The following is a 23,719-nucleotide window of genomic DNA, read 5'->3' as shown; positions in this document are numbered from 1 at the left end:
AATACCTGGAATGAGATTTTTCCCTTTTCTCACATTTGGTGGCAGAAAACCTGTCGAAGAGTCAGGCTTCCACAGAGGAACATTTGTATCGACTAATAATACCAATACTTAAAAAAAGCATAATGTTTGTTCATTCGTGATTATATCATCTGTTGTTTTTTTTTTTTTTTTTTTTTTTTTTTTTGGTGTGCAGTGACTGAGGTGGTAAGAGTTTCTACAACATGTTCACTGAGGTGACTCCTCCTTTCTTTCGCTTGTCAGTCTTGTACCATAACCCTTCTCTGAATTGCTGTTTAAGCCTTAACAATGAGTATACCTTTGTGAATGCACGCTGGCTATCTAAAAAGTACATGACAGGATTTTTTTTTTTTCTTTTTTTCATGCCTGCCACTGGATTCTTAGTGTATATTCTGGTGTGAGTGTTTACTTTGCTACAGAACAGTACATAGTGCATAGCCTCAGAGAATGGAAGGCTCTTAACCAGATAACAGAATGAAAGTAAAATGGCAAACACTGTGTCAGACGTTGGTGGGAACATGTTGGAATAGCACGCTGTCTTTCAAAGCACTACCAGTAGATTTTATGGACGGACTGAGTGGCGATGCTATGAAATTCAATCACTGAATCATAGCTGTGATACTACCTCTACGCCTGTTACATTCCTGTCAGCTGTATGTGAAAGCGTCAAGAGTCTGAAGGCAAACTGGAACTTCTTCAGTGTGCTTCAAATGCACTTGAATAGGGGGGACGTGACAGGAAAATGACATGAAATGCACATGGACCACAGAAGACGAAACAAAACAAAAGACAAAGTGCAAATCTGTGTAATGAAATGTCTCTCCACGAAGAGTCTGATGATTCTCAGCTTTCCTTCCTATAGAGTTTTCGTCTTTCTCAGTGAGTGCACTCGTTCTTTTCAGTTTAAAATGAGTCACTCCACACAACATGAAGCCGGCCTCACACTATAGAGTCTTTAATCTCAGAGCCCAGTCTGACTCGTGGCCGTGGGCATGTGGGTGAAATCTCTACGTGGCTCTCTCTCAAGTTCAGCGGCCTCTTCTCCGACTCTGAGAAGCTCTTGCTGTTGTCGGGCGATGAGCACTCGCGTGGTGGAGTGCTGCAGATGTAGTTGTCGTTAAGGGTCTGGTAGCCCTTGTGATCTGATGCTGACGCTGTGACTGTGTTGCCGTTTAGCGGCAAGTTCTCAGCCGGTTTCCCCACTATTCTGGGCTTCTTCTGAGGCATGTTGGGGCACTCTCCCTCCTTGAGCATGGACTTCATGTGGTCGCGGTTCCTGTAGACCACAAATAGAGAGAAGACCACGAGGGAAAACGCCAGGAGTGCACACACCACTATCAGCTCGTTCCAGTAGGTCTTAGTGTTGATTTGCGGTGAGCGGGCTTCTCCTGGCAGGATGATGAACTCCTCCTGGGGGATCTGTGACGTACGTGAACGGCCTATCAGGGTGGTGCTCTCCTGCTTGGCTTCGCCCCTCACACAGTAGTTTGCCAGGAGCTGTCTGAAGCCTTCCTCCACTGACCAGCACTCATAGGTTTCCTGCCTGTCAGCTTGAGCTACCACTACCAGCCCCCCCTCTGGGCTGGGGTAATGGAAGTGACCTGCGCTTTCACTGAACTCCCAACTCCTTTCAGCCAAATTAGAGCGGAGCTTGCAAGGCAGTACTTTGAATGTGTTGGCTGGGATAATGATCACCTGGCATGAAGACATTCCTGTGGAAAGGCAGAGCAGAGACACAGATTGAGTCAGATATTGCATGAAATAACCTTCACCACCTTATCCAGTGCAGAATTCAGAATAATAATGGTTTGATACAATGAACGTATTTGTAATCAAGGCTCAAATAGAAAGGCAAAGCGTGGAAAAACCCAGCACAGAGTGCTGTGCTCTAAATCTATGACAGTCCAGAGAAGAGGAGTTAACTTACGTGTAGGTGGAGGTTTAGCAAACCGTGGGCTTGGCACTGTCTTGTTGCAAATAGCTGATGTGTCTGCTTCATCTACATCCTGCTGCCAGGCACTGAAACACATAGATTGAATCAGATTTTCAAATGCATGCTCTTACCATCTTATACACACACATATTATAGAAACTGTTTGCAGATGAGTGTGCAGAGGGATGCATACTTGCTTGGCGAAGCCTGTCTGATATCCACACACTGCCTCCTGTCCCAGGCACAGTAAGGATCTCTGGAGAGGATGCACTCCCCGCAGCTCTGGTAATTAGTGCAGTTAGCTACTGGGACCTCCACCAGTTCAGAGAAAGAGGAAACATAAAGCTGACCCTGTGGAGGAGAGACAACAGAGCGGGGGACAGGAAGGAAGTGCCCCAAATACAAATACTGGGTTACTAATTTCATCCAGAATCTTCCTTCTCTGACCCTGAACTAAATACAACACACTTAGCTTTTCTAAGCAGCAGTGCAATGTATATATAAACACACAAAGACAATCCAGGATTCAGGAGGTGTCACAGTTCCAGCTGTTAAAACCTCAGCTGTATGCAGACCCCCTGAGAGACAGTCGTATGTAATTAGCTCATTGAGCACGAGGTCTGCTTTAGGCTGTGACTCTTCATGGCTCATGGAATCTCTAAACTGCCAATAAATGCACTTACTGAGCTTGTTATTAGTTCACACCCTGAGAAAGCTCGGTAAAACAAGCTTGGCTGGTTTTCTCTTGCACAATCAGGCTATACCTTTTCAGTGTCCAGCTCAATGTGCTGCACTGGTTGGGAATCACGGAAGAGCACCATCTCCTCAATGATGTGCATCTTGTTGTTGACATTAATGGCTTTATGAAGTCTCCCATCATCTAGAAGAAAAAAAAACTCTTTGTGACTTTTGACACAGGATGCTACAAAGGGGTTGATGAGTGTGTTAGAGTGTGATTTCTTTACCTGTGCCAATGAAGAGTACATTATAGGCCTTTTTTGCTGCCAGAACTCGATGGACAGCGATCTGCGTGTAGCGAACATTACGTTTTAGCAGGAGAGGCTGGCTGCGGATCACGCTGTCCATCAGGAAGTGGTCTTTGACAAAATTCAGCACCTTGTCTGGCATGTGCAGTGAGGAGGAGATGCCCTGTTCCCTGGCAGCATTTGTGATACACTGCAGAGGCAACACATCGAGTCATTTACACACATTTACTCACACCAAATGCAGTTGTACGGCATCTCTGTGTTTCTTCTGCTTAGATTTTTCAGTGATTTGCCTGTGATAAGCCTGCCAGGAAATGAAAGCACCACAAATTTGATAAGAATCATGTTTAGTAAGAGAGGCTGGGAATGACGCCAGCTCGGCAGATATCTGTTTGAGCCCTGATCGTCAAGATGTGACTGATGAGCAGACAGGAATGTATGAAACTCGTTCATGCAGTTGACACAATGCTGCTGAGAACTGACGTGTGAGTTTTTACAGGTTCTCCAGCAGAGGACAGCAAGCAGGCACTCACCACTCCAGGCCGGGGCTCTGGGACCGGATGGTTGTATGTGTACCACTGTTGAGTCTCTCGGTTGACCTCACGGTATCGCCCGTTGAATGCCTTTTCCACCTGGTCCATAGTGAAGGAACACACTGCAGAGCTTCCTGAAGCACCTTTATACCTAAAATGAAAAAAAAAAAAAGCATTTTAATACTATTGACAGATCATTTGTTTCATTCTGTACAGCCTTATGGAATCTGTGAGCGTACAGAGGGGAAGTTTAACACCGAAAGCCTAAACATCTCTGTGTTGAGAGATGATTTTAGAAATACTGTGGTCAGGTTTAACTAACCAGGGAATGCAGATGGAAAGTCACTAGAAGCTAAATCTGCTAAAAAGCATCTGCTCTCTTTTTGATTGCTCTGTCAGAATAAGTGTAAACAATTTAAATTTAAATGAGTCCAAAAAAGCACTCCTGAGTATTGAAAACAAAAGTTTCAATATATCTATTTATTTTATCTCCACACATCGTGGTCTAAATGTTGTTTCAAAGCCTTCACCAACACTGCCAGTTATGTAATTGTGTTGAAGAGTAATTACATTCATTTTGTTTTATTTCATTTTCTGCCTATAAACGGTAAATTTTGAAGATAAACAGTTTACCAAACATCAGAATCAGCCCTCAAAAACCCACCATGTGCAGAGTGTGTCATCAAAAGTCCCAAAAAAATAATAAGGTAGCTACGGCCCCACTTGCACTTTGGTTTCAATCAGCACATTTTTCAAGCATACCTCAAACAAAGAGACATTTTTACTCTCTGAAGGCATCACTACTACTAGTGTTGATCAAAGCGGTGAAAGTTGCTCCTCACCACTGAGACGTGAACACTCCATAAAACACCGTGTTCTTCCAGTCCTCGGGGCTGGGCGTCAGCACAAACATGTCTTGGATTATGTTGAAGGGGAAGCCATCATCAGGCAGAGAGCACAGGAGCTGAGCCTTCAGGAAGGTCGTCCATTTCTTCTGCAGAACCCTCTCGCCTCCCATGTCACCCTGCAACACAAATATTGCAGGTTTGGAGCTGTTTAGCATGTGGCCAGTAGAGGGCGCAAGAATACAAGACTGACACCTGTCTGAGGTGGTGACTGTTGACAATGCCTCTGGGGAAAAAAAAAAAAGGTTTGATTTGATGAGATCTGACAGATGTAAAATGCATAAAATACTGATGTGCACCATATGGTACGTTGCATGGCATAGCTCACATACCAGAACGTACAGTATATATTGGATAATATTATATTAAGAAAATGATTCTGTCATCTTTATCTCCCTTCTTCATGAGTAAAAACTGAAACAGGAAGGAAACGCTGTGTCCAAAGGTGAAGCTGTGTGAATTGACATAACTGAAAACCATTAACCTCACATAGTAAAACCATAATGAGCCAAATCAATTGTGCCTGTGACACAGATATACCCTGAGGCAGCAGACTTCTAGGTCATGAAAACAATATACATCATCACAACTGGCTAAGATTTAAAAAAAACAAAAAAACAAAAAAAAACACGTGGGGCTTTGAGGAGGGCTTTTACATGAAAGAGAAAGAAGCGCTGCTCCCCGACAATCCGTCTTCACTGACACTACCGCTGTGATTCGCCGCCTTTGGCACCAGCCTTCAAAGTGATGTGTGACATGGGACCTCCTTGTCATGCAGACTAATTTTGTTACACTGGTTGTACAAAAGGATATCTGTGCAAATTGGAGAGCAACTACATCTTTAAACCTCAATGTGAAAGTGATTTACAGGAGGTGATGTATGACTGTAACACACACTACAGTCCACAGGGAGTTTAAGGCCTCAGGAAGGTGAGAACAGATGTTTTACCTACACAAACTAAGAGTCTGTTTCAGCTCTGCGAAACACCTGGATCTTAAAGGGAGGAGGATCTCCTGCACCAGACACACAGTCTGTTTCCATTCAGTTCATGGCAACAATTACTCCAATTTTCTCACAAGCGTAGATTTAACAAGATGAAAGTTGGCTGTTGGAGGGGGGGATCCATTGTTTTAGAAATGTGCAGAGCAGAGGACCAAAGAGAAATACTGAAAGACCGAAACTAGATAAAATCCCTTAACATGAAGCTTCAATTGGGTCCACTTTAATATAACATTAATCAGAGGAAATGGCAGCATTGGACAGGAGGGGAAATGACACATGACCAATGCTTAGCCTCTGAAGCAATTGCTTATTGTAGTAAGCCAGGCAGATAATGAGCTACATACAGTATATTCTCTCGTCCTCCTGGCTGAACCTAGTTTTAGAATTTAATGCCACTCTGTGCTTAAACTGACTTCTGAATAATTGAAGCAAATGCAGCCCGTTCATTAATCCCTTGTAAAAGCGTCCCTTGTTCAAAAGGCTGTTCAACAAGCCATGAACATGTAGGCAGTAATGGCTTCTTTCTGGGAAACTAAACAACCCTGCAAATGAGAACATGCTTAGTTTTGTTTGTTTCAAGCAAAACATTGTTTATCATTCCATAGTTAGGCTCGATGAAGCGGAACCTGTGTACTAAACACCTGAATAAACAACAAAGGCAGGGACAGCAGCCAACGCAAGAATCCAAGGGATAAGAGAGACGGGGATGGGATCAAATTTAAAGCAGCACGTTATTTGAACAGCGATCACGATGCGGTATTATTTAAAGGAAGTGACACCATCTATCGTCTGAGTATACCATAGTACGCTCCCATAGTGACACATTATTACTCCTCTCCTGACGGGTTAACCTGTACAGAGAAACTTTAGACTCCCCAGAAGTCAATATTTATCTGACTCAGTTAACTGGAATGATTTTTTTTTTTCAAGTGGATGTATGGAACAACTGAGTGGATAATTGCATGAAGATGAAGAAAATACAACCCCATGAGTCTGACTGAATCAGGCCTGTGACTCACAGCTGGGCTTTCACCTCAGGCTTTATATCTGATGCACACACAGGTAGTGTCTTCCCTTTATGTGAAAGCAGGATAACTATCAGACACACCTGGAGATGGCCTGGACATAAAAAGTTCACTGGCTTTCCAGGTAGATTCGGTGTCACGGGACATGTTTAAAATACAAAATACACATCAAATTGTCAGCTTGTATTTTTCATTCTTTATGGGCTGAAATAAACATGATTGTTTTCACAGAGGCAAGCAGCTGTCTGATCTGGAGAACTGGTTTGTGATGTTAGAAAGTTCACAGAACTGAAAAGACGCCCTGAGTTTGAGTATTTCAGCAGGTGATAATCCAGTTCTGTACATGGATCTGGTGCTCCAGTCATCCTAAGCCATTCTGAGTTGGCTACCGAGTTCTGTCTGAACACAAATATTTGGAGAAACATGATAAGAATTGCGGGAGGAGAGAATCTGGAGAAAAAGAATCAAACAGAGGAAAGCACGCAAGAGGAATGTTTTTCTGTAACAAGAGAACCTGCGTCAAAGCCCAGAAAGACTGCCAGCTACACTCATCATATTTAAGTTGTTGGAAGCTTTCAGAGGACATTACATCTGTACAGGAGCACATGATGAACACAAACACACATGAAATGCACAGTGGTCTGATAGCTTCCTATAGTGATGGGAGGAGGTGTCAGGGGATTGTTGTTCAAGGGGAAAAAGGATCCTTTAGGCAGCGCTCACCTTACACACACGAGCAATGCGTGACACAATGGTGTTGTCAAAGAAATCAAACTCCTTTCCTGCTTCACTGAAGAAGAAGTAAATCTTATCGTCATCGCCCACGAGGTTACCCTTGGGTAGGCTCTCCTGTATGTAGGCAGAGCCAACAAAGGCTGGGTCTGAAGGAAAAACAACACGAACAATACTGTCAGCCCAGAGTGTGAAACTCAGGCATCCAGGGACAGACGTGCCTACTCCCTCTGACATCAACACACTACATGGAAAATGTAAGTCCATCAGGGACTTGTAGGTAAACATATTTCATCTACACAATTTTTAAGGGTGTCGGATTCTAGAGTTCTCAGACAGCATGTCTGGCAGTTTGGATGATAAATAACATATGTAATTTTTTATCATCTGAAAATTTAATGACTTCCAGCAACACATTTGTACCTTGAAGCCAGTTGAGTGAGTTCTCTGTTTTCAGAGCAGTTCCTTGGCTCAGACTCTTGTAAATGATGGGTTCATTTCCTTGGAAATTACTGACTGTACCGGCATACAGCTCTCCATCTGCAACACAACGAAGAAGACCGGCATAATCACAGTGTTTACCTCGAGGTAATGGGCTTCTGCGTCACACACAGTAATGAAATCCAGAGGTTATGCCCCAATTTGTCTCCATATCAACCACCTGCGTCTAGTTACTTTACTTATTCCCACAGTGGCTCCTATAAATCAAAAAAAGTAAACACAGCTTGACTTTATCGACAGCTGACAGCCATTCTGGGACCTACCAGCCATGATGGCAGTAGATCTGTATTCAGGGTTGAAGGGGCAGCGGCTTCGTCCATCCTCTGTAACAATCTCACCAGTATCACTCTTGACGAGTGAGAAGTCGGCAGTTTTCTGAAGGACACAAACAAACATCAAATGTCACATGCTTAGTTGAAAAATGGAGCTGTAACCTCTGGCAGTCACCGCTGTCTGTCTGTCTGTCTGTCTGTCCCACAGTGAGAAGGCAGTCAGTCAGTCTGAAGCACAGCTCGTCTGTATGTTTGTTGTGGATTGTTCTGAGAGGCTAGAAAAGATCTGTAGAACATGATTGCAAACTGGGTCGATTCTTACATAATCTGATTACATGCATTAAATATTTTGGTCCATTTCCCTTTGGCACAGGAGGTAATAAAATAATGCACATACAGTAACACTGTATCTAGCTGGACATGGGCCTCAGCCAGACGGCTAAGTGAGCTGAGAGGCAGGAAGCAGCGTGCATCAGATCAGAAATGCTCTTCCTCTAGAATCTAATAAATGAAAGCTATGTATAAAGTCCTGTATCACGGCTAAAAAAAAAAAAAAAAGAAGAAGATCTAAACAAAACAAGACATGCCCAACCTTTGCCCACAGCGGGTCACTGCAGCAGATGTGACTGTTTCCTAAAAAAAAAACTTACAATGTAAGCACAGGTGGGACTGAAGGCGTAGGTTCCACACACATACAGATGAGTGCTGTTCATTCGCAGTAAAATCTTGATGTAGTTGAAGCAATCCGTCTGTATTAGAAACAGAAAATAATTCAATGACAAATCGTGGAAAATTAATTTCCCCACTTCATTTTCTTTACTGCTACTAACACACTGTAAAGGGATGTTGGTAATTAGGCTGCATTTATACACATAAACAGGCCTTATTGTGGTTATTGTCTACTGATTTTCACCAAAACAACAGTCCAGCAAAGGAGTTTAAACAAACAGGAAATTATCAAAGTATTTGTATTGCAAATTATATAATTAAAATGCAAAATTTCCACTTTTGTGCCATTTAATTTATCATTCAGCAATTCTGAGATGTTTTCAATATTCAAAACAAACACTGATTCCTCCTGCTAATGTGTTCCCTCCTAACAAGGTTCTAGGTCTGTGTGTTTACATATAAAAGTGATACTGGAGGAAAAGTTTGTTGAAGAGGAAGGGAAAAATCCATTGTTGGAATGGAAAGTTACCACTTGACAGGAAATTTCCAGGGTTCTGCCCTGGGTCTGTTTCCAAAGTGCCATGCAACAATGGTCAACTTGACCAACGTGGCTAACCTTCAGTCATGTAAATACACTTTGAGCCATCTGAGTTGAGTTTCTCGAGCAGTTCACTTGCCTGCAGGTCTTTGCCTTTGAAATTGCACTCGTCTCTCTTCCTCTCTGGAGTTTTCCATGTGAGCTGCAGGAGAGAAACACTGTCAGACTCATACTGCAGGTATGATACAGTGAGGTGGGTTATATTCAGAGTGGCTACTGGGATCGTATCATATTTACAACCACGCTCATATTGTACCTTTGGGATCCTGTTCTAACTACATTCACATTGATACAGTATACAGGCGCTTTGCTCTTACATTTCTCTGTAGCTTGACTGCACTGATATCAGTGAGGTTGAGAGCAAAGAGAATCTCCCGGGCGCCAACATACAGCATGTTGTCTTCTTTACTGAGGTGGAGGGACGTAAAGTTGAAGACTCCGCTCGCTGAGAAACTTCTGGTTGTCCTCTCCTTTGCATCTGGACAGAAACAGAGACACACAGAGGAGGAGACACAGGGTGTGACTGATGAATTAATTCAACCATGCTGAGTATGATAAGGCTATCATATAGTACATTATGACTGATAAAAGCCATTCTAAGCTATTAAAGACAAAAAATGCAAGAAATGAACTTGAATATGCAGATTAAAGCATTTTGAAGATCTTTCAGGTGTCATACAATGTGACATACACCACAGATGTACTGTAGATATTCTGTCTTAATCAGGTGCCGGCTCACTGAGTTGTCTTGTTTCTCATGACAACTTCACAGCCCGCCAAGATTTTGTGTGTTTTAATGTAGCGGAAAAATCTAAAAAGCCAAAATAAATGCATAAATTGTCTTAAATGACACATCATCTATGCTTTTTCAGCATTTTTTATGGCATGTCTGCCTTTAGTAGACAGTACAACTGACAGGAAGCGAGGTGGGTACCATGAAACAAAGGTCCCAGTCAGACTTGAATTGAAGATGATGCAACTACACGATCAGCATCTTAGACCTCCAGGCCACCAGGATGCTCCGGTTGGACATAAACGCCTAAGGTCATATCTATCTGTTTGACTACTTCCACCGTTACTGGGCTTCCACTTTGTAGGGAAATATACCTACTACAGGAGATCTACAGCACAGCGAAGGATCTGGGCCTCATGCAGTATTCAATACACCCAGAAAAACAAACTAACAAACAAAAAAAAAAAGAAGAAAAGAAAAGAAATCAATGTCTCTGTGTTTCTGTGCTTGTGCAACTGCAACTTAAAATCCTGTCAGCTCCTCGTCAGAGAGGGAGCTAAAGAAGGAAGGAAGAAGGAGAAAATCCCTCATATTTCTCCTACAGTAAGTGGATGATTTGCTCCAACCACATTAACACCTCCAGACTGAAGCCAAGGGTTAAACCATCAGCTCTTCTAATCACTGCTTTAAAGGCCCATGTGTATCTCAGCTTTGCAGCAGCCTGGAGGTTTTCACTGCTGGCCCAGCTTGAACAACTCTCCTTAATTACATGCCAGCATAAACAGAAGCAGGGAGCTGATGGAAACTTGATGTGACTGAAGCTCTGATATGGGACTTTTGCCCCTGTAATGTGGCAATGAGGAAAAAATAACAGACCAAAGAACTTCATTTGTTTTACTGAGGGAGGTCTAACATTCCTCTGATATTTCTTTTTCTTAATGATGTGCCATTTTTATATAACTTGCTCCTCTAAGGGACTGTAAAAAGTGACTAGGGTGGGGAGGGGGACTAAACATTATGTTTCAGTTTTTTAAAAAAAGTGAGGCCCTCCACAGAGTTAATATTTTCTTTGGATCCTCCTCCTGACACAGAAAAATACCTCCAAAACTAAATCTGGGCTAACTTTTTTCATATAACTCATAGAACTTTTTCCCCTTTTTGTGAAGGTGGGAATTAGTGTTGGCTGTGATATTATTTAATCATTGAAATTCATGAAGAAATAAAACATGACTCAGCAAAAAGAAAAAACACATATCCTGCTCCCTTTCCTGATTCCATCTTCCCTCTAATACTTTTTGTACGAGCCCTCGGACAAAAGGCATAAATGAAAAAGTCGCAGCCTCACTTCCAATCTGCGAGTCAACAAAAACATTGTGCATTATTATATTAAACCAAAGTCAGTTCTGCTGTTGAGGCGGACCTCATGAGGAAATCTGCATCGTGTTCTCACTTTCCACAGACGCTGGTGGGAATAATTAGAATTTTCCGGCATAAAACTAATCCAGTCCAGATAGAGAAAGATGGCATTAAGCTGTCCTGATTATAAGCGCACGAGGTGGTACGTACCCTGTAGTACCTGTGACCTCCTATAACCTCATCTCAGTGGGTAGGTACATGAGGTTGAGAGACTTCCTGTCCCTCGGGAAAACAACATGTTAATAGCAATCCGTCGCCGCAGCAACAGAGAGCCATATTGTAGTTAAATCTGTCCGTAAAACCACAAGAGGCTCTGCTCTACGTACTGTACATGGACCCGTTGGGGCCGTTCTCTCTCCTTTTCACCATCATTACAGGATAAATGGAGTGCTGCTCCGCGCCGGTACGGTTCCCCCCTTTTTTTCCCCCTCCCCACAGAGCCTTGGGCGAGTTTAACTGTGATTTACAGAGAGAGACACACAAAGGCCAAAGCCTGAACCAAAACAAAAGCTTTGAGGGATTTTCACAGAGGAGGATATCTACACAATTATTCTCTGGAGTAAGATCACCACTGTCATACTTAACGACCACAGCTGACGAAGAAAAACAATACGGCCCCTAATTGAGTATCATTAAAGGGATCCAGGAGGGTTAGCAACCGCACAAAGCTTTCCATTTACAATTTCAGGAAAACATTAATCATCTGTCAGTATAGACCTATTGGTTTACAATGCTTTACTCCTCTGAGGGGTAGATAATTGTTAAATGGTATATTTTAAGGGTATGTACTGCCCAGGTTTTTGATTTATATAAAAAGGTAAAGAATAAAAAGAATAAACTGGTCAGTCTGAAAATGACTCATGGTTCTCTTTGCCTCAAGATGCTTAAAGTTGCTCTAATCAATATTTCTTACAATCAGCCTGCAACTTTAGTTATATAGACAAGAGCAAGATATTTCCCTTAGGAGTTGATGGAGACTACAACAGAGCTAAAGGAGAGTGAACAGCCTCCCTCATGCTATCGGAGAACCAGGGTTACAGTTGTAACCTTTAGCTTTCATGTGTTTCTGCCCCAACAACTACATGAATTTGCTGATCTTCCATAAAAACATAATAATAATACGAAAAGTTTGTCATTTAGTAGTGTTGAAATAATTGGTTGATGTCACAAACAACAACACAGTCCTGAGACCATAAAACCCCAACAGAATAACTGCTAGAGGTCAAACACCATGCAGACTGTTAACGCGAAAACCACATCATGAGCGACTGAGCGAACCCTAGTTGAACTCATCCCAACCTTCCCCTTCCCATATGCCACAGTCTCTTAAAGAATCTCCCTCTATTGTTGTTTGACTGTCTGAGGTTGATTCCTGAGGGGCCATTTCATGACAATGCAGCCCCAGAAATGTTGCGGTGTACATCAGGACAAGGGAGACGGACAGGACAGTTCAGAGGAAGCACTTAAGGGTGGAAGAGCAGCTTGTATCTGCTGCAGCCGTAGAGACAGGGTGTCAGAGAGAGCAGTCAAGTGACCATCGTGTCACTACTGAAGAGGTTCAATGTACGATATTTCACTTTGTTAGACATCTTGTCCACTGTGCTGTTTTTTTTTTTTTTAAAGGAACTTTTGAGAAAAGTTTGCTGTAATGGATAAATGGTCACTACTCTGAAGTGCTTCATTGTATCTGAAGGATTTATTTCTAGAGTGTATTTATATTGAAAATGTTCTGATCTGACATTAAGCATACAGAATATAACTTCTGCACGTTACTTCAGTCACTGTCAAAAGACCACGACTAATGAACTTCTACCTGAGATATTTACAACACAAGCAGTCCTTTGAGTTACATCTAAAGAGTCAGTTCACCCAAATTACAAAAAGGCATACGACTGGGTGACAAGTTTACCTGAATAAGTGAGTGAATGCATATTTGCTTTCACATTTACTCCTTTGGCAGATGCTTTTGTACAAAGCGATGTCCGAATTAATAAGACAGAAGTGAATAAGACAGGAGTGAAGGGGTCACTGAGTGGTTTGAATGGTTTTGTGAGTATGAAAATGAAGTGAAAGCTATGCTATGGCATTCACAGTCACCTGATCTCAACCCAACTGAACAGCTACACTATGGGATGAACGGGGAAGAAAGATATTCATGCCATATATAATACAGCACAGCAACACCACTGCTGCTTTTCCTTTACTTCGTCACCCATATTTTCACTTACCCATACTGATTCTACTCATGCAGGCTAATAATTTTTTGTATGATAACATCTTAAGCTACCCTCCTACACCCCAATACAATGGAGGTGAGTGGATTTCATTCTTTGGTGCTCACAGCTTTTAAAAATTGGAACTGAAACACTCAACAGGAACTCGACTTTCCTGGAATGGCGACCCTTGACACGGGACAATCCACAGACCTCGCTGTCAAACTGCTCTTTCTACAGAAGAAAAAAGATCTGTGGATTGTCCTGTGTTTCGTGTTCGGGAGGTGATACAACTTTCAGAAGTGGATATCTAGAAACCTCAGTGCATACAATTGCAATAATCTATATAGTTTATATTTATCTATTTATTCTTTTTGCAGTTTGGATGAACTTATCCAGCAGGCAGAGCTGGATAACTTTACACCTCACTGTAACCAGACCTCTGATCCAAAGAGAGCGGCTCTGTCTGGTTCGGAGCACTTCTGTGACCCTTTATAGAAGTGCATGAACAGCACACTCAGAGGTTCGACGTCTGGCAGCTGTAAGCAATACGAGATCACTGCCATTATTGTGTAATTAAAAGTAATTTCAGCAAATGACACTGCTAAATGGATTGAAATACTCGCCTAGACTGGCTTGCTAATCTATTTAGAGGGGAAATTAATTATATTGGGCTTAAAGGAATCCTTCTACATTTTTGCAACTGATTTCCTGACGGGTCTGTGTCCAAAAAAAGCAGAAGGATAATTAAAAGCATGGAACATTCCCTCTAGAGGGGAACTGTGGAGTAATTTGTCCTTTGGTGACAGAGATCTAAGTGCCTTCTTTTGTAGGGCAACTATAGCAGGCTGATTCAATCAGTGCCCTCCCTTATGAGGGGGCTGTCTTTATCAGCTCTTACAGCTGTATGTAGAGGAGATCAGACGATTGCATACCTCATTGAGACAACCCGTTCTTGTTTACTTTCTGCAGAACCACAAGAAAACACTGTCACAAACAAATACACTGTATGTGTGGCAAAGGTTAAAAACACGTTACAAATGAGGAACAGCTTCTGAACTTAATACCAGGATGATGTCCAAGTAGTTTGCAATATCATTAGTGCTGGTCAGAGTTCACCAGTAGGTGACCTGGAAAAAATGGCCGCTTCTCTTTATTGAGATCAAGAGCAAGCAATAGACGTAGAATGAGTCATCTTTAAGGGAGGTCAGTGCCCCATTTCCACTCTTCTGACCATAAACATGACCTACATTCTTATCTCTAAAGGAATATATGAAGTACTCTTAAGAGAACATAAACTGATGCATAAACTGCACCTTAACAAGATCATTGTTTCATTTTTACATTAAACAAATGTAGGAAGATATCTGTGACACTACATAATTAATCTAACTTTAATCACAGCATCACAGCAGCAGTGCAACATGACAGAATTATCTTCATAAAGATTAAAATGTGCTATTATTTGGTATCTTGATAATTAATGTTCTGTAACGACTGACACAGCACAAGATGCAAATCAGAAAACCTTGAAGAACATTCAAATATTTGCTTTGAGTTGGTTTGGTTTATTGACAATCTATTAAAGTATACCATCACGCAGTTATTGTTCAGCCTTTGACTTGAAGTTAGTTGGATTTGGTTCCTCCTTCATTAAACAAACTTACTCCATTCTGTGGGACCATAGAACCACACAGAAAGGTATCCTTATCCCCCCTTCAGACAGAAAGTGCCAAGTGACAACAACAGGTAAAGACTGGTAACATATATCCCTGATGTCAGAGGTGGGAAACTGTGTTACAATCCATTTAAATTCTTTGTTAAAAAGAGAAAGGATTGACATTGATGCCTCACCGTTAGAATAAGGCCGCGAAAATAAAGACAGAAGAGAGAAATTATACTGAGCAGGAAGGAAGAACCTACGCAGCCCGAACACAGAGACACCAGGGACAAATCTCTTTTCTTTGTCTTCATCTACCTGGCGTACTTGTTCAAGGACTTTGCTTGGTATAGAACAGATGAACCCTCGTAAATCCAATTGCTTTGAAAAGAAGTGATTAAGACCCTCTGCTGAGAGTGAAGCAATGAGTGCTGCGACAGGAAGCCGCAGTGCCAACAGAGTCCCACTGGGTCAGTGTCAGAGCAATGCCAGAACTCCCACTACTGTCGCATTGTCTGATGACATCAAGACAGAAAACAGGCCACACTGAAGCTCTGACTAAATTATCCCAAGTAATTTTAACCAGCTATTAAGAGCTGCTGCTGAATGGGTAATTGTGTGGGAGAGTAGACCTGGGAAGCTGAAGGACAGAGACTGAAGCATCTGGAATGCATTACGACAACAAGCCAAGAGGGTCAATTCACCGGGAGATTCATTAGACAAGCTGTGAGCCTGCTGTTTGCATTGCTAACTTGTGGGGCTGCATCTTGTTAGCAGGATATTGTCTCCACTGCACCATGCTGATGCTCAGATTGGTGGCAATTTTGAACACAGCTTCAGGAAGCAGGAGCTGGAAAGTCGTATCATAAATGCTGCAAATACTGTAAATGCCAAGGAAATTGTAAAGTGTAGAGATAAAGTATGTGCATTACGTATTCACACAGCAGGCATGAGCAATAACAGGCCGTGGTGGTGCAATTTACTGGGGGATAGAAACTAATTAATATGTTGACATTTAAATAAAACACCTTCGTCCAAATCTCTTAAACCTGCAGTTTGTAAAAGAGCCTGCTCTTCACCTCTAAAGGAACCTTTTCCCATGACGAAGGCTGACAGGGCAATCTGTTGGTCAAGGAGCACGAAAATCTGACCCCAGATCAACCGCAATGATGTAAACCAGCTGCTGGTACATCAGGAACTCACCATGACCCCCCTCCGCAGAACAGGGCTGGAGCATCAAGAACGCAGAGACTGTACATAAGGTCATGACATGTTTCTAAGTGTGCAGCAGCACTCTGACCTGACCAACCCGACTCCACGCTGGGTATTTACAGTATGAGCACAGACACAGTTGGGGTGTCCTCACAACACCGTGAAATTAAAGCGCAAAGCAACGACAGCGTTTTTTTTTTTCTTTTTTTGCAGGGTTTTTACAGGGTCTGATGGATGCATCAGCAAGATCACGATCAATGATGTGTCTGTTCATGATGGAGTGAGAACAATCACTACTACATGATACTACATGATACATATATTACAGCACAAAAACACCATGTACTGGATTTACTGCTGCATATTTAAATACAGAATGACAGAATATTACATTTATATTTTCTGGTTTCTTTGCTCCTCTGTAACAGTAAACTGAATTTCTTTGGGTTGCGAACAAGACATTTGTGGATGTCATGCTGGGCTCCATTTTCTGACATTCTATAGACCAAACAACTAATCAGTTAATCGAGAAAATAATCAATGAAAACTTTTGTTACTGCAGATCTATTAGGAATGAATGTGATGTTTTATTTTCATTTTTAACTTAAATGTTTTTTAACTATTAATCATTTATCAGATCTTTGCCTTTGTTATAACATTACTTTGGGCTGTGTTAAACTTTGACGGGCCCTGTCTTTCCATTAGGCCAAATTATTATTCAGTTAATCAAATCATAAACAATCCTCCTAACAGTCACTATGACTCTCCACTTTGGTGTAATCTCATGGACTTTAACAAGTCAAGTGGAGTGTGTTTCAGCATTCATGCCATTAAGCCGAAACGCTGTTCAGCTCTGTGGCACCGACACAGAATTGAAAAGCTGTTATCTCACTTGACACTGCTGTCATTCTGAATTACTTGAGAGTGGTTGATTCGACTGGTGTAGACATGACAGCTTTTAAATAATTGAAAATGCTTTACCCCTCGTGTGGCTGGGGGCACGGCCCCTAAATAAAATTAAAGCACAACAGTCCACAGGCATGATGTCTCACAGAGAGCTGAACAGATCAACAGGCAAAGAAAGGGAACATAAACGGCTTATAGGTGTGTTCCAACACACTAAGCCATTCAGAATGGTCTGCATTAAAGCCTGGAACAAAAGCAGAGGGAAAAGCAGATGCAGGCTCGACTCCCTGAACCCGTGATCCATCCTGATAGGCGCATAATGAGAACCAGACAAGTGTTCACACCATAACACATACAAATCCCCATTCATTATTCATGGCAGATTACCCTCTTCATTAAGGCAGAGGCGGGGACCAGGGGACAGAGAGGGCAAGACAGAAGAGGAGGGGAAGTCGGTCTATGCAAACGCTACAGGATAAGAAGCAGCCAAGCAGCTCCAGCCCGCCTACACTACCAAAGTTAAGGCATGTAAACCGTCACCCTAACTGCCATCCAGATAGGACCAGAAACCATGACGAGACCAAGCGGTTTCTGCTGTATAAAGTTCAGGTCCCTGAGGCCTCCAGCTCTGCATTCTGCTTTGATACAGTAAACACAATGTGACAAAGCCCTTCTGAGGGAGGCTGGAAAATGTCAGTGTAGCAGAACCAACATTCCCCCAGCAAGACAAATTCTATCACCAGGCCCCACTAACCTTCATTGGCACAATGAAGCTTGGTTTTTGCCAATCCAAAATCAAAAACTGGTCTTTTAAACACCAACATCATCTGTTGTGGAGTCTCTTCAAATGTCTTTTCATGCATGAGCCAGCAAGTACATTAAAGTCGTGATGAGGCCTTAACCATGTCAATAAGGTCAGAGGGACCTGATAAGTACTCCATGTTAAGTCCTATTGTGGATTGTAACTACTTCTGTTGTTAAAGTTGTCATTTCCAGCAGAACTTATCAATGTGCAAGAGCTACAGCAACATAATATTATAAAACAAGCTGATGACTGAGGATAGCTACGGTTAGCTCCAATAATATTACTAAAAACAAGACAGGAACAACCCTCCGCGCTTAGCCTCAGTCATACTGCATTCATAGAACATACCATCTAGCATTCTAGGCCTCTGACATGGGTTTTTGTATGTTATATGGTGGTGTTTAAGATTGGCTGCACGCCCTTAAAGCAAATCTTAACAGGGATAAGTGTGAACGTGAAGCGTCTTTGCAGTGAGTGATTGATGGTGTGTGTTGTTGTGAAACGCTTCACCAGGGCTGAGCTGTGGGCTTTGTTGAGGCTGGCAGGTGAGAGAGATTACCTGTTGGTGTAGAGGTCCTACATGAGGGAAGGTACAGGCTCAGACAGGCAAGATGGCTGACCTACTTGAAAGCTTGCCTGCTCGAAATTAGCCCCATACTGGAAATTTTATCCACGTCTATAATGGATTATTGAGAGAGATCTATCAACACGATCTGCTCTGACATTAAGTGTCTAATGATGACTGAATCACTAACCTCAGTTCAATCACTGAAAGCTTGCATTGATCTCATAATCCATCATTTTGTTTAATTTTCCATGGAAATGCTCAGGCACAATAAATGTTTAAATCCAACTTGTCATCTTAAGTGCACTGATAGATCGTCTGAATAATGACATACAAGTGATGATAAAATCCTTGCTTGGCACGAGTGGGCATGGCATGAACACGGCACAGCAAACATGCTACTCAAAAGACGAATTTACCAACATCGTAACATATTTTATGGGGGAAATATGACAAAAAAATACAAATCATATAGGAGCAGGAACTCTCAGTGCTCGTGAGACTGTGTCAGACTGCCCCAGTAAGTCGCAGCACAATAGGCCTGTTCATTTTGTAATTATGTCTGACCTGTAGGTACTCGACAGAGCCACCCTGTTAGAGCTGCCATTCACAGTGCGGATTTACATGGATTTTAAATCATTATGGCGAAGACAAACACCATTTCACTCATCCAAATCCTTTTAGCTCCTACAAAGGGACATATATGAAGCGTATTGATTTTTTTCAATGGACAGAGTTAATGAACAGGGACACCGCTGGGAATTACATAATCAGTCCTGCAGGCAGGATGTGAGAGTGTAAAATGGAGGTATACCCTGTTACAATAAAGAACTGCTAAATACTAAATGATTGAACAGAAAAGAGTTGCTGTTTCTGTTGACCTTCCCTGATACACAAGTTCCTAAATTATGTAGCTGTGTAAATCTTTTACCTCTGGCCAGCTGTGAGCTTGCAGCCACTTTACTGCACAGAGCGAGAGAAAGCAACAGCCTTGCTCTTTTTTACTGTTTATTGACAGTTTGCCAAGTGCTGCTGTTCATGCAAAAGGATCTCACAAAGCCCCTACTGGAGCCCCAGGCATCCCCAAAGCTCACATCATCCTTTCTATGTACGTAACTTTGCTTGAAACAAACATGCCATACATTGGAAGCATGGTACCGTCACGTCATTCTCAACAAGCTGATCAAACTTACTGTAGGAGAAGGTGAGGCGTGGAGTGACATCATTTTCCGTGACCGCCGTATGAAAGCAACCAACAAGGAGGACAGTGTAGGCTGGGAGACAGAGCCAAGCCATACTCATTGTCCACATGCCTCCTAAGGACCACCAGCCAACTTGCAGTATTTGCCTTTCAGGTTTTTGGGGAATTCATGAAGAGCGTCTTTTTTTAAGCTGTGTTTATTTTCTCTCACTCTCTCTCTCTTCCCGCGGCTCCGGCCTCCTTGAATGGAAGGTCTATGCACTGTCGTGAAGTCTGACTCCTTTGGGCCCGCAGAAGACGACGCCGGTTTGAAATGACCATTGGTGACCTCAGAACAAGACAGAAAGCCTCCACCGATCAGCCTCCATGCGTTTACGTCACCGCAGGGTCTCAGCTGAGGTCTGCGGAGATGAAGGAACAACATTCAAATTAGTGATTTGTACGAGCAAGCTTGAAGGGTTCCATATCGTTCTGGAAGGAAAATGGATTAATTGATTCACAACGATTACCATCCAATTTCATTTGTGTCTGGTATTGCTTTCAGTATCTGTCCAGAGGGTTGAGCAAGTGACATCTCTGTAGTGATCATTAACAGAATACTACACAAACGAGCTTTGTTTGGTCAGGTTCATTTCATAATGTCAGCTACTGATTAACAGTATGGGTAAGTACTGATTATCTCCATATCGCGACTGGTTGTACCTGCTCTGCATGGGGAAAAAAGAAAGCAGACGTTTCTTGGAAATCGTTGTTTAAGCTTAAAGACAATCAAAAGGTGTGGCATCGAGGTCATAATACAGGAGTGTCTGTCCTTTTCCTTGGTTGAACTTTTGTTTAATTACTGAGAAATGGCATGCATACACTATAAGCACTGACACTGTAAAATGTTTTGATTCCCACAGGTCACAGACGGCCTTAATTCTGCCTACCCTCAGTTGCAATGAGGAATTTATTAAGATGAAAGTGCCTAAAGCCAAAGGAAATTGGTTAAATATTTGCATAGGCCTGCTGTTCATCTCTCCTCAAACCAACACAGATCTTGACTGCCATTTAAGAGCTGACACTGGCTAACTCCTTTATCCACAACGCCTACAACAATTCTTAAAAAAACACCAGATAAAACCCACAAGACACCTCTCATTCCCATAATGGGGTTATGTGGCAATTCAGTGATGTTGATTAACCAAATGTAGCCAGACGTGAAGGGAAATTCAATACACACATCCCAGTTACAACTGCAGACGCTCCATTACAGTTACCACAGGTAGCTCCTCATTAAATGCAACCAACGGGAGATTCAGTTTCATGTGAGGTATGGCAATCAATAGCACAAGATAGTGAGTGAAGCTATTCCTGTTTTCTATCAAGGGGTTCCTGACTCTTAGTCAATAAGCAGTCTGACACTTGCTGCAAACACAGACATCTCCAAATCTGAGCTGGGAAGATGACATTTGGAGGAGCAGGAAGGCCATGATAAAGGCCGGAGAAGAAGACACAAAGGGGGTTATTTTTACAGCAGTGGAGACACACACAAGACTCGAGTGTAAGAAATACAGGCAGACATCTTCTACTGTGTCAATTTAGTCTTCGAAAGGAGGAATAACACACAACACAAAGGACAAATCAAGTCTTTCTTCTGAGTTTTTTCAAACGGGCTGCTTCATTTTGAGTCTTTCAAAATTCTAAAACAATATCAACGGGAGAGCCAATGGATCCAAATCCATCATTCCCTTTACCACTGATGCACTGTTCAGATCTGAAAAAGCTATGACAGGAAATATCATCAGTGACGTCTGCACGCGGAAGAATTTCAGCCTACAGCAGGACTGTGACTCTTAATGATCATGATGACAAAAGCAGACGAGGTTATGAGAGGCTTCTGCTTTTTAAACTCCAGGCGAGGCCACTGTCTGAAGCTTTTTGGACCCCCCCCCCCTCCGCCAGCAGCCGACGTAATGCCAGTGGACTGTAGCATGGAATAGACAGCAGGCAGGCCACGAGCATCATTAACGTCCTTTGTGTGGAGCGATTCAAAGTGAGACAGCACGTGACCAAGAAACACTGAAGCTAACATTAACTCTGGGTTTGTGTGACAGTCAGAAAAAGAGGCCCGCATGCATCAAGCCGAATCCGACCGAGGTACATAGAGAGAGCTCGACTCAGCGTGAGTGAGAGAACAAGGGCCCCTCTGACAGCACAGAAATCTATATGCAACCCTGCACTTCACCGCTCTCTCCTGCATGATGCATAAACTGAATCATCCCTTTCACTCCCTACACAGACCTGATACTGTGCTCTAGCTATGGATGACACCCTCCCATCTCTCTATGATCTCCTCTTAAATCTTTCTAGAGTTTCTTTCCATATCCCCCCTCCAGCAACACATCATCCTTATCAGATAAATTTGACATAATCATTGCATGTGTCGACTTTTATCACAGATTATGAAACATGAAGGATCTCAATAAAGGCAAAGGTTTAGTTTTAGTGGGAGGACACAATTAGGTCTGGAGTTCTTCAACAAGACTGTGAATGCTATTTACCTATAAACACTTATATGAACCTGGAAAATTTCATTATCATTCATAGAGTTTCAATCATGGAGAATTGATGGGAATGGGAGACAATGCTGTATGAAGACCCCTAACCACAATAAACAAAGAAACACATTAAAAGATCTGATTGAAATGACAGTTTTACATATATGTGAGGCAAAAAAGGTCAACATCCATTCAGATCTGCCCACAAAGCTCTAAGTACAAGGTAATATGTGAATGTGACCAGGAAGAATGTTTCAACACGTTTATCAACTCAGAGTTTCCTTCACCTGGATTACGACCCTTGACAGTAAGTGTAAGAGGCGGTAAAGAATTAGGTGAGGGGGACATACCGAGTGGAAATTCACAGGTGTTTGCTAACCAACCCATCATCAATATAAGCAACAGCAATAGTTTTGACAATCCATGAAGTGGAAAAAAAAGCAGAAGAAGGACAAAGACCTATAATGTTGCAGCGAGAAGCTATGCTGGGAGTAGGGAGCGACTTCCATAAAAGAAAAGAACCGATTCATCCACACATGCGGTCGTATGAGAATAAAACTCCCATAAATAGGCTTCTCCGTCAAGATAAAACTGACAGCTTACACAATAACTCCAACTTATAACGCAAAGGGAAACTACATAAAACATTCTCGTCAAATTTTATGAGCATGCCACACACTAGAATAAACCATTGAACATTATATTGTCAAATGTATTCACGTTAGTGTCCATGTCAAAAGAGGAAATAAGGTTTATATTTAACCAACATGGAAATTCCCAGCACTCCTAACCAGTCATTTCCAGTAATGCAGCTCCTGGCATACAGTAAAACTATCACCATTTATCACTGAATGACAAAGACTGCCCAATGACAGCACCGCTTATAAGACTGGTATTATAAATAGCTGCACTGCGTGTACTGCTGAAACAGGTGGCACCACCATTAGCATTAGCTATCTGAGCGGAGTGAGGAGGGGGTCGAGGCTCCCTTGATTCCACACACAGCCTGTTGACTGGAAAAGTGTTGACTGAAAAATACGACCTCTTGGTATGCCTGTCATCTCTAGTGGCCACCTGTATACACACACACACACACACACACACACACACACACACACACACACACAAATATTAGGTTTTCATCACTTTTGGGGACATTCCATTGACGTACATTCATTTCCTGGAGACTTACCCTAACCATAACCATACTTACTACTTGCCTAACCCTAACCCTTACCGTAACCTTAAATTTAGTGATTTATTACCCCACAATGTAATAATACATGGGCGGGC

General features: G+C 42.3%; 1 protein-coding gene across 1 annotated transcript in view; it reads right to left on the bottom strand.

Annotated features, from left to right (window-relative positions):
* Window positions 1–189: 189 nt before the first annotated feature.
* The window catches only part of sema4ba (sema domain, immunoglobulin domain (Ig), transmembrane domain (TM) and short cytoplasmic domain, (semaphorin) 4Ba), a 43,206-nt gene continuing 19,676 nt past the window's right edge, over window positions 190–23,719 (bottom strand). Inside the window, exons 2-15 of the mRNA XM_076733337.1 lie at window positions 19,879–20,287; window positions 9,493–9,653; window positions 9,255–9,317; window positions 8,559–8,657; window positions 7,900–8,011; window positions 7,559–7,675; window positions 7,127–7,284; window positions 4,313–4,494; window positions 3,471–3,621; window positions 2,917–3,127; window positions 2,716–2,831; window positions 2,145–2,302; window positions 1,946–2,037; window positions 190–1,730 (exon numbers count right to left, since the gene is read on the bottom strand). Coding sequence (XP_076589452.1) covers window positions 958–1,730; window positions 1,946–2,037; window positions 2,145–2,302; window positions 2,716–2,831; window positions 2,917–3,127; window positions 3,471–3,621; window positions 4,313–4,494; window positions 7,127–7,284; window positions 7,559–7,675; window positions 7,900–8,011; window positions 8,559–8,657; window positions 9,255–9,317; window positions 9,493–9,653; window positions 19,879–19,996 — 2,511 coding nt within the window. The 5' untranslated portion in view covers window positions 19,997–20,287 and the 3' untranslated portion in view covers window positions 190–957. The remainder of the gene's footprint in view (window positions 1,731–1,945; window positions 2,038–2,144; window positions 2,303–2,715; window positions 2,832–2,916; window positions 3,128–3,470; window positions 3,622–4,312; window positions 4,495–7,126; window positions 7,285–7,558; window positions 7,676–7,899; window positions 8,012–8,558; window positions 8,658–9,254; window positions 9,318–9,492; window positions 9,654–19,878; window positions 20,288–23,719) is intronic.

This window comes from Chaetodon auriga, chromosome 6, assembly GCF_051107435.1.
Source record: "Chaetodon auriga isolate fChaAug3 chromosome 6, fChaAug3.hap1, whole genome shotgun sequence".
Classification (NCBI taxonomy): Eukaryota; Metazoa; Chordata; class Actinopteri; order Chaetodontiformes; family Chaetodontidae; genus Chaetodon; species Chaetodon auriga.
The sequence above is the reverse complement of the archived record's forward strand: the minus strand, read 5'-3'. Positions and strand labels throughout refer to the sequence as shown.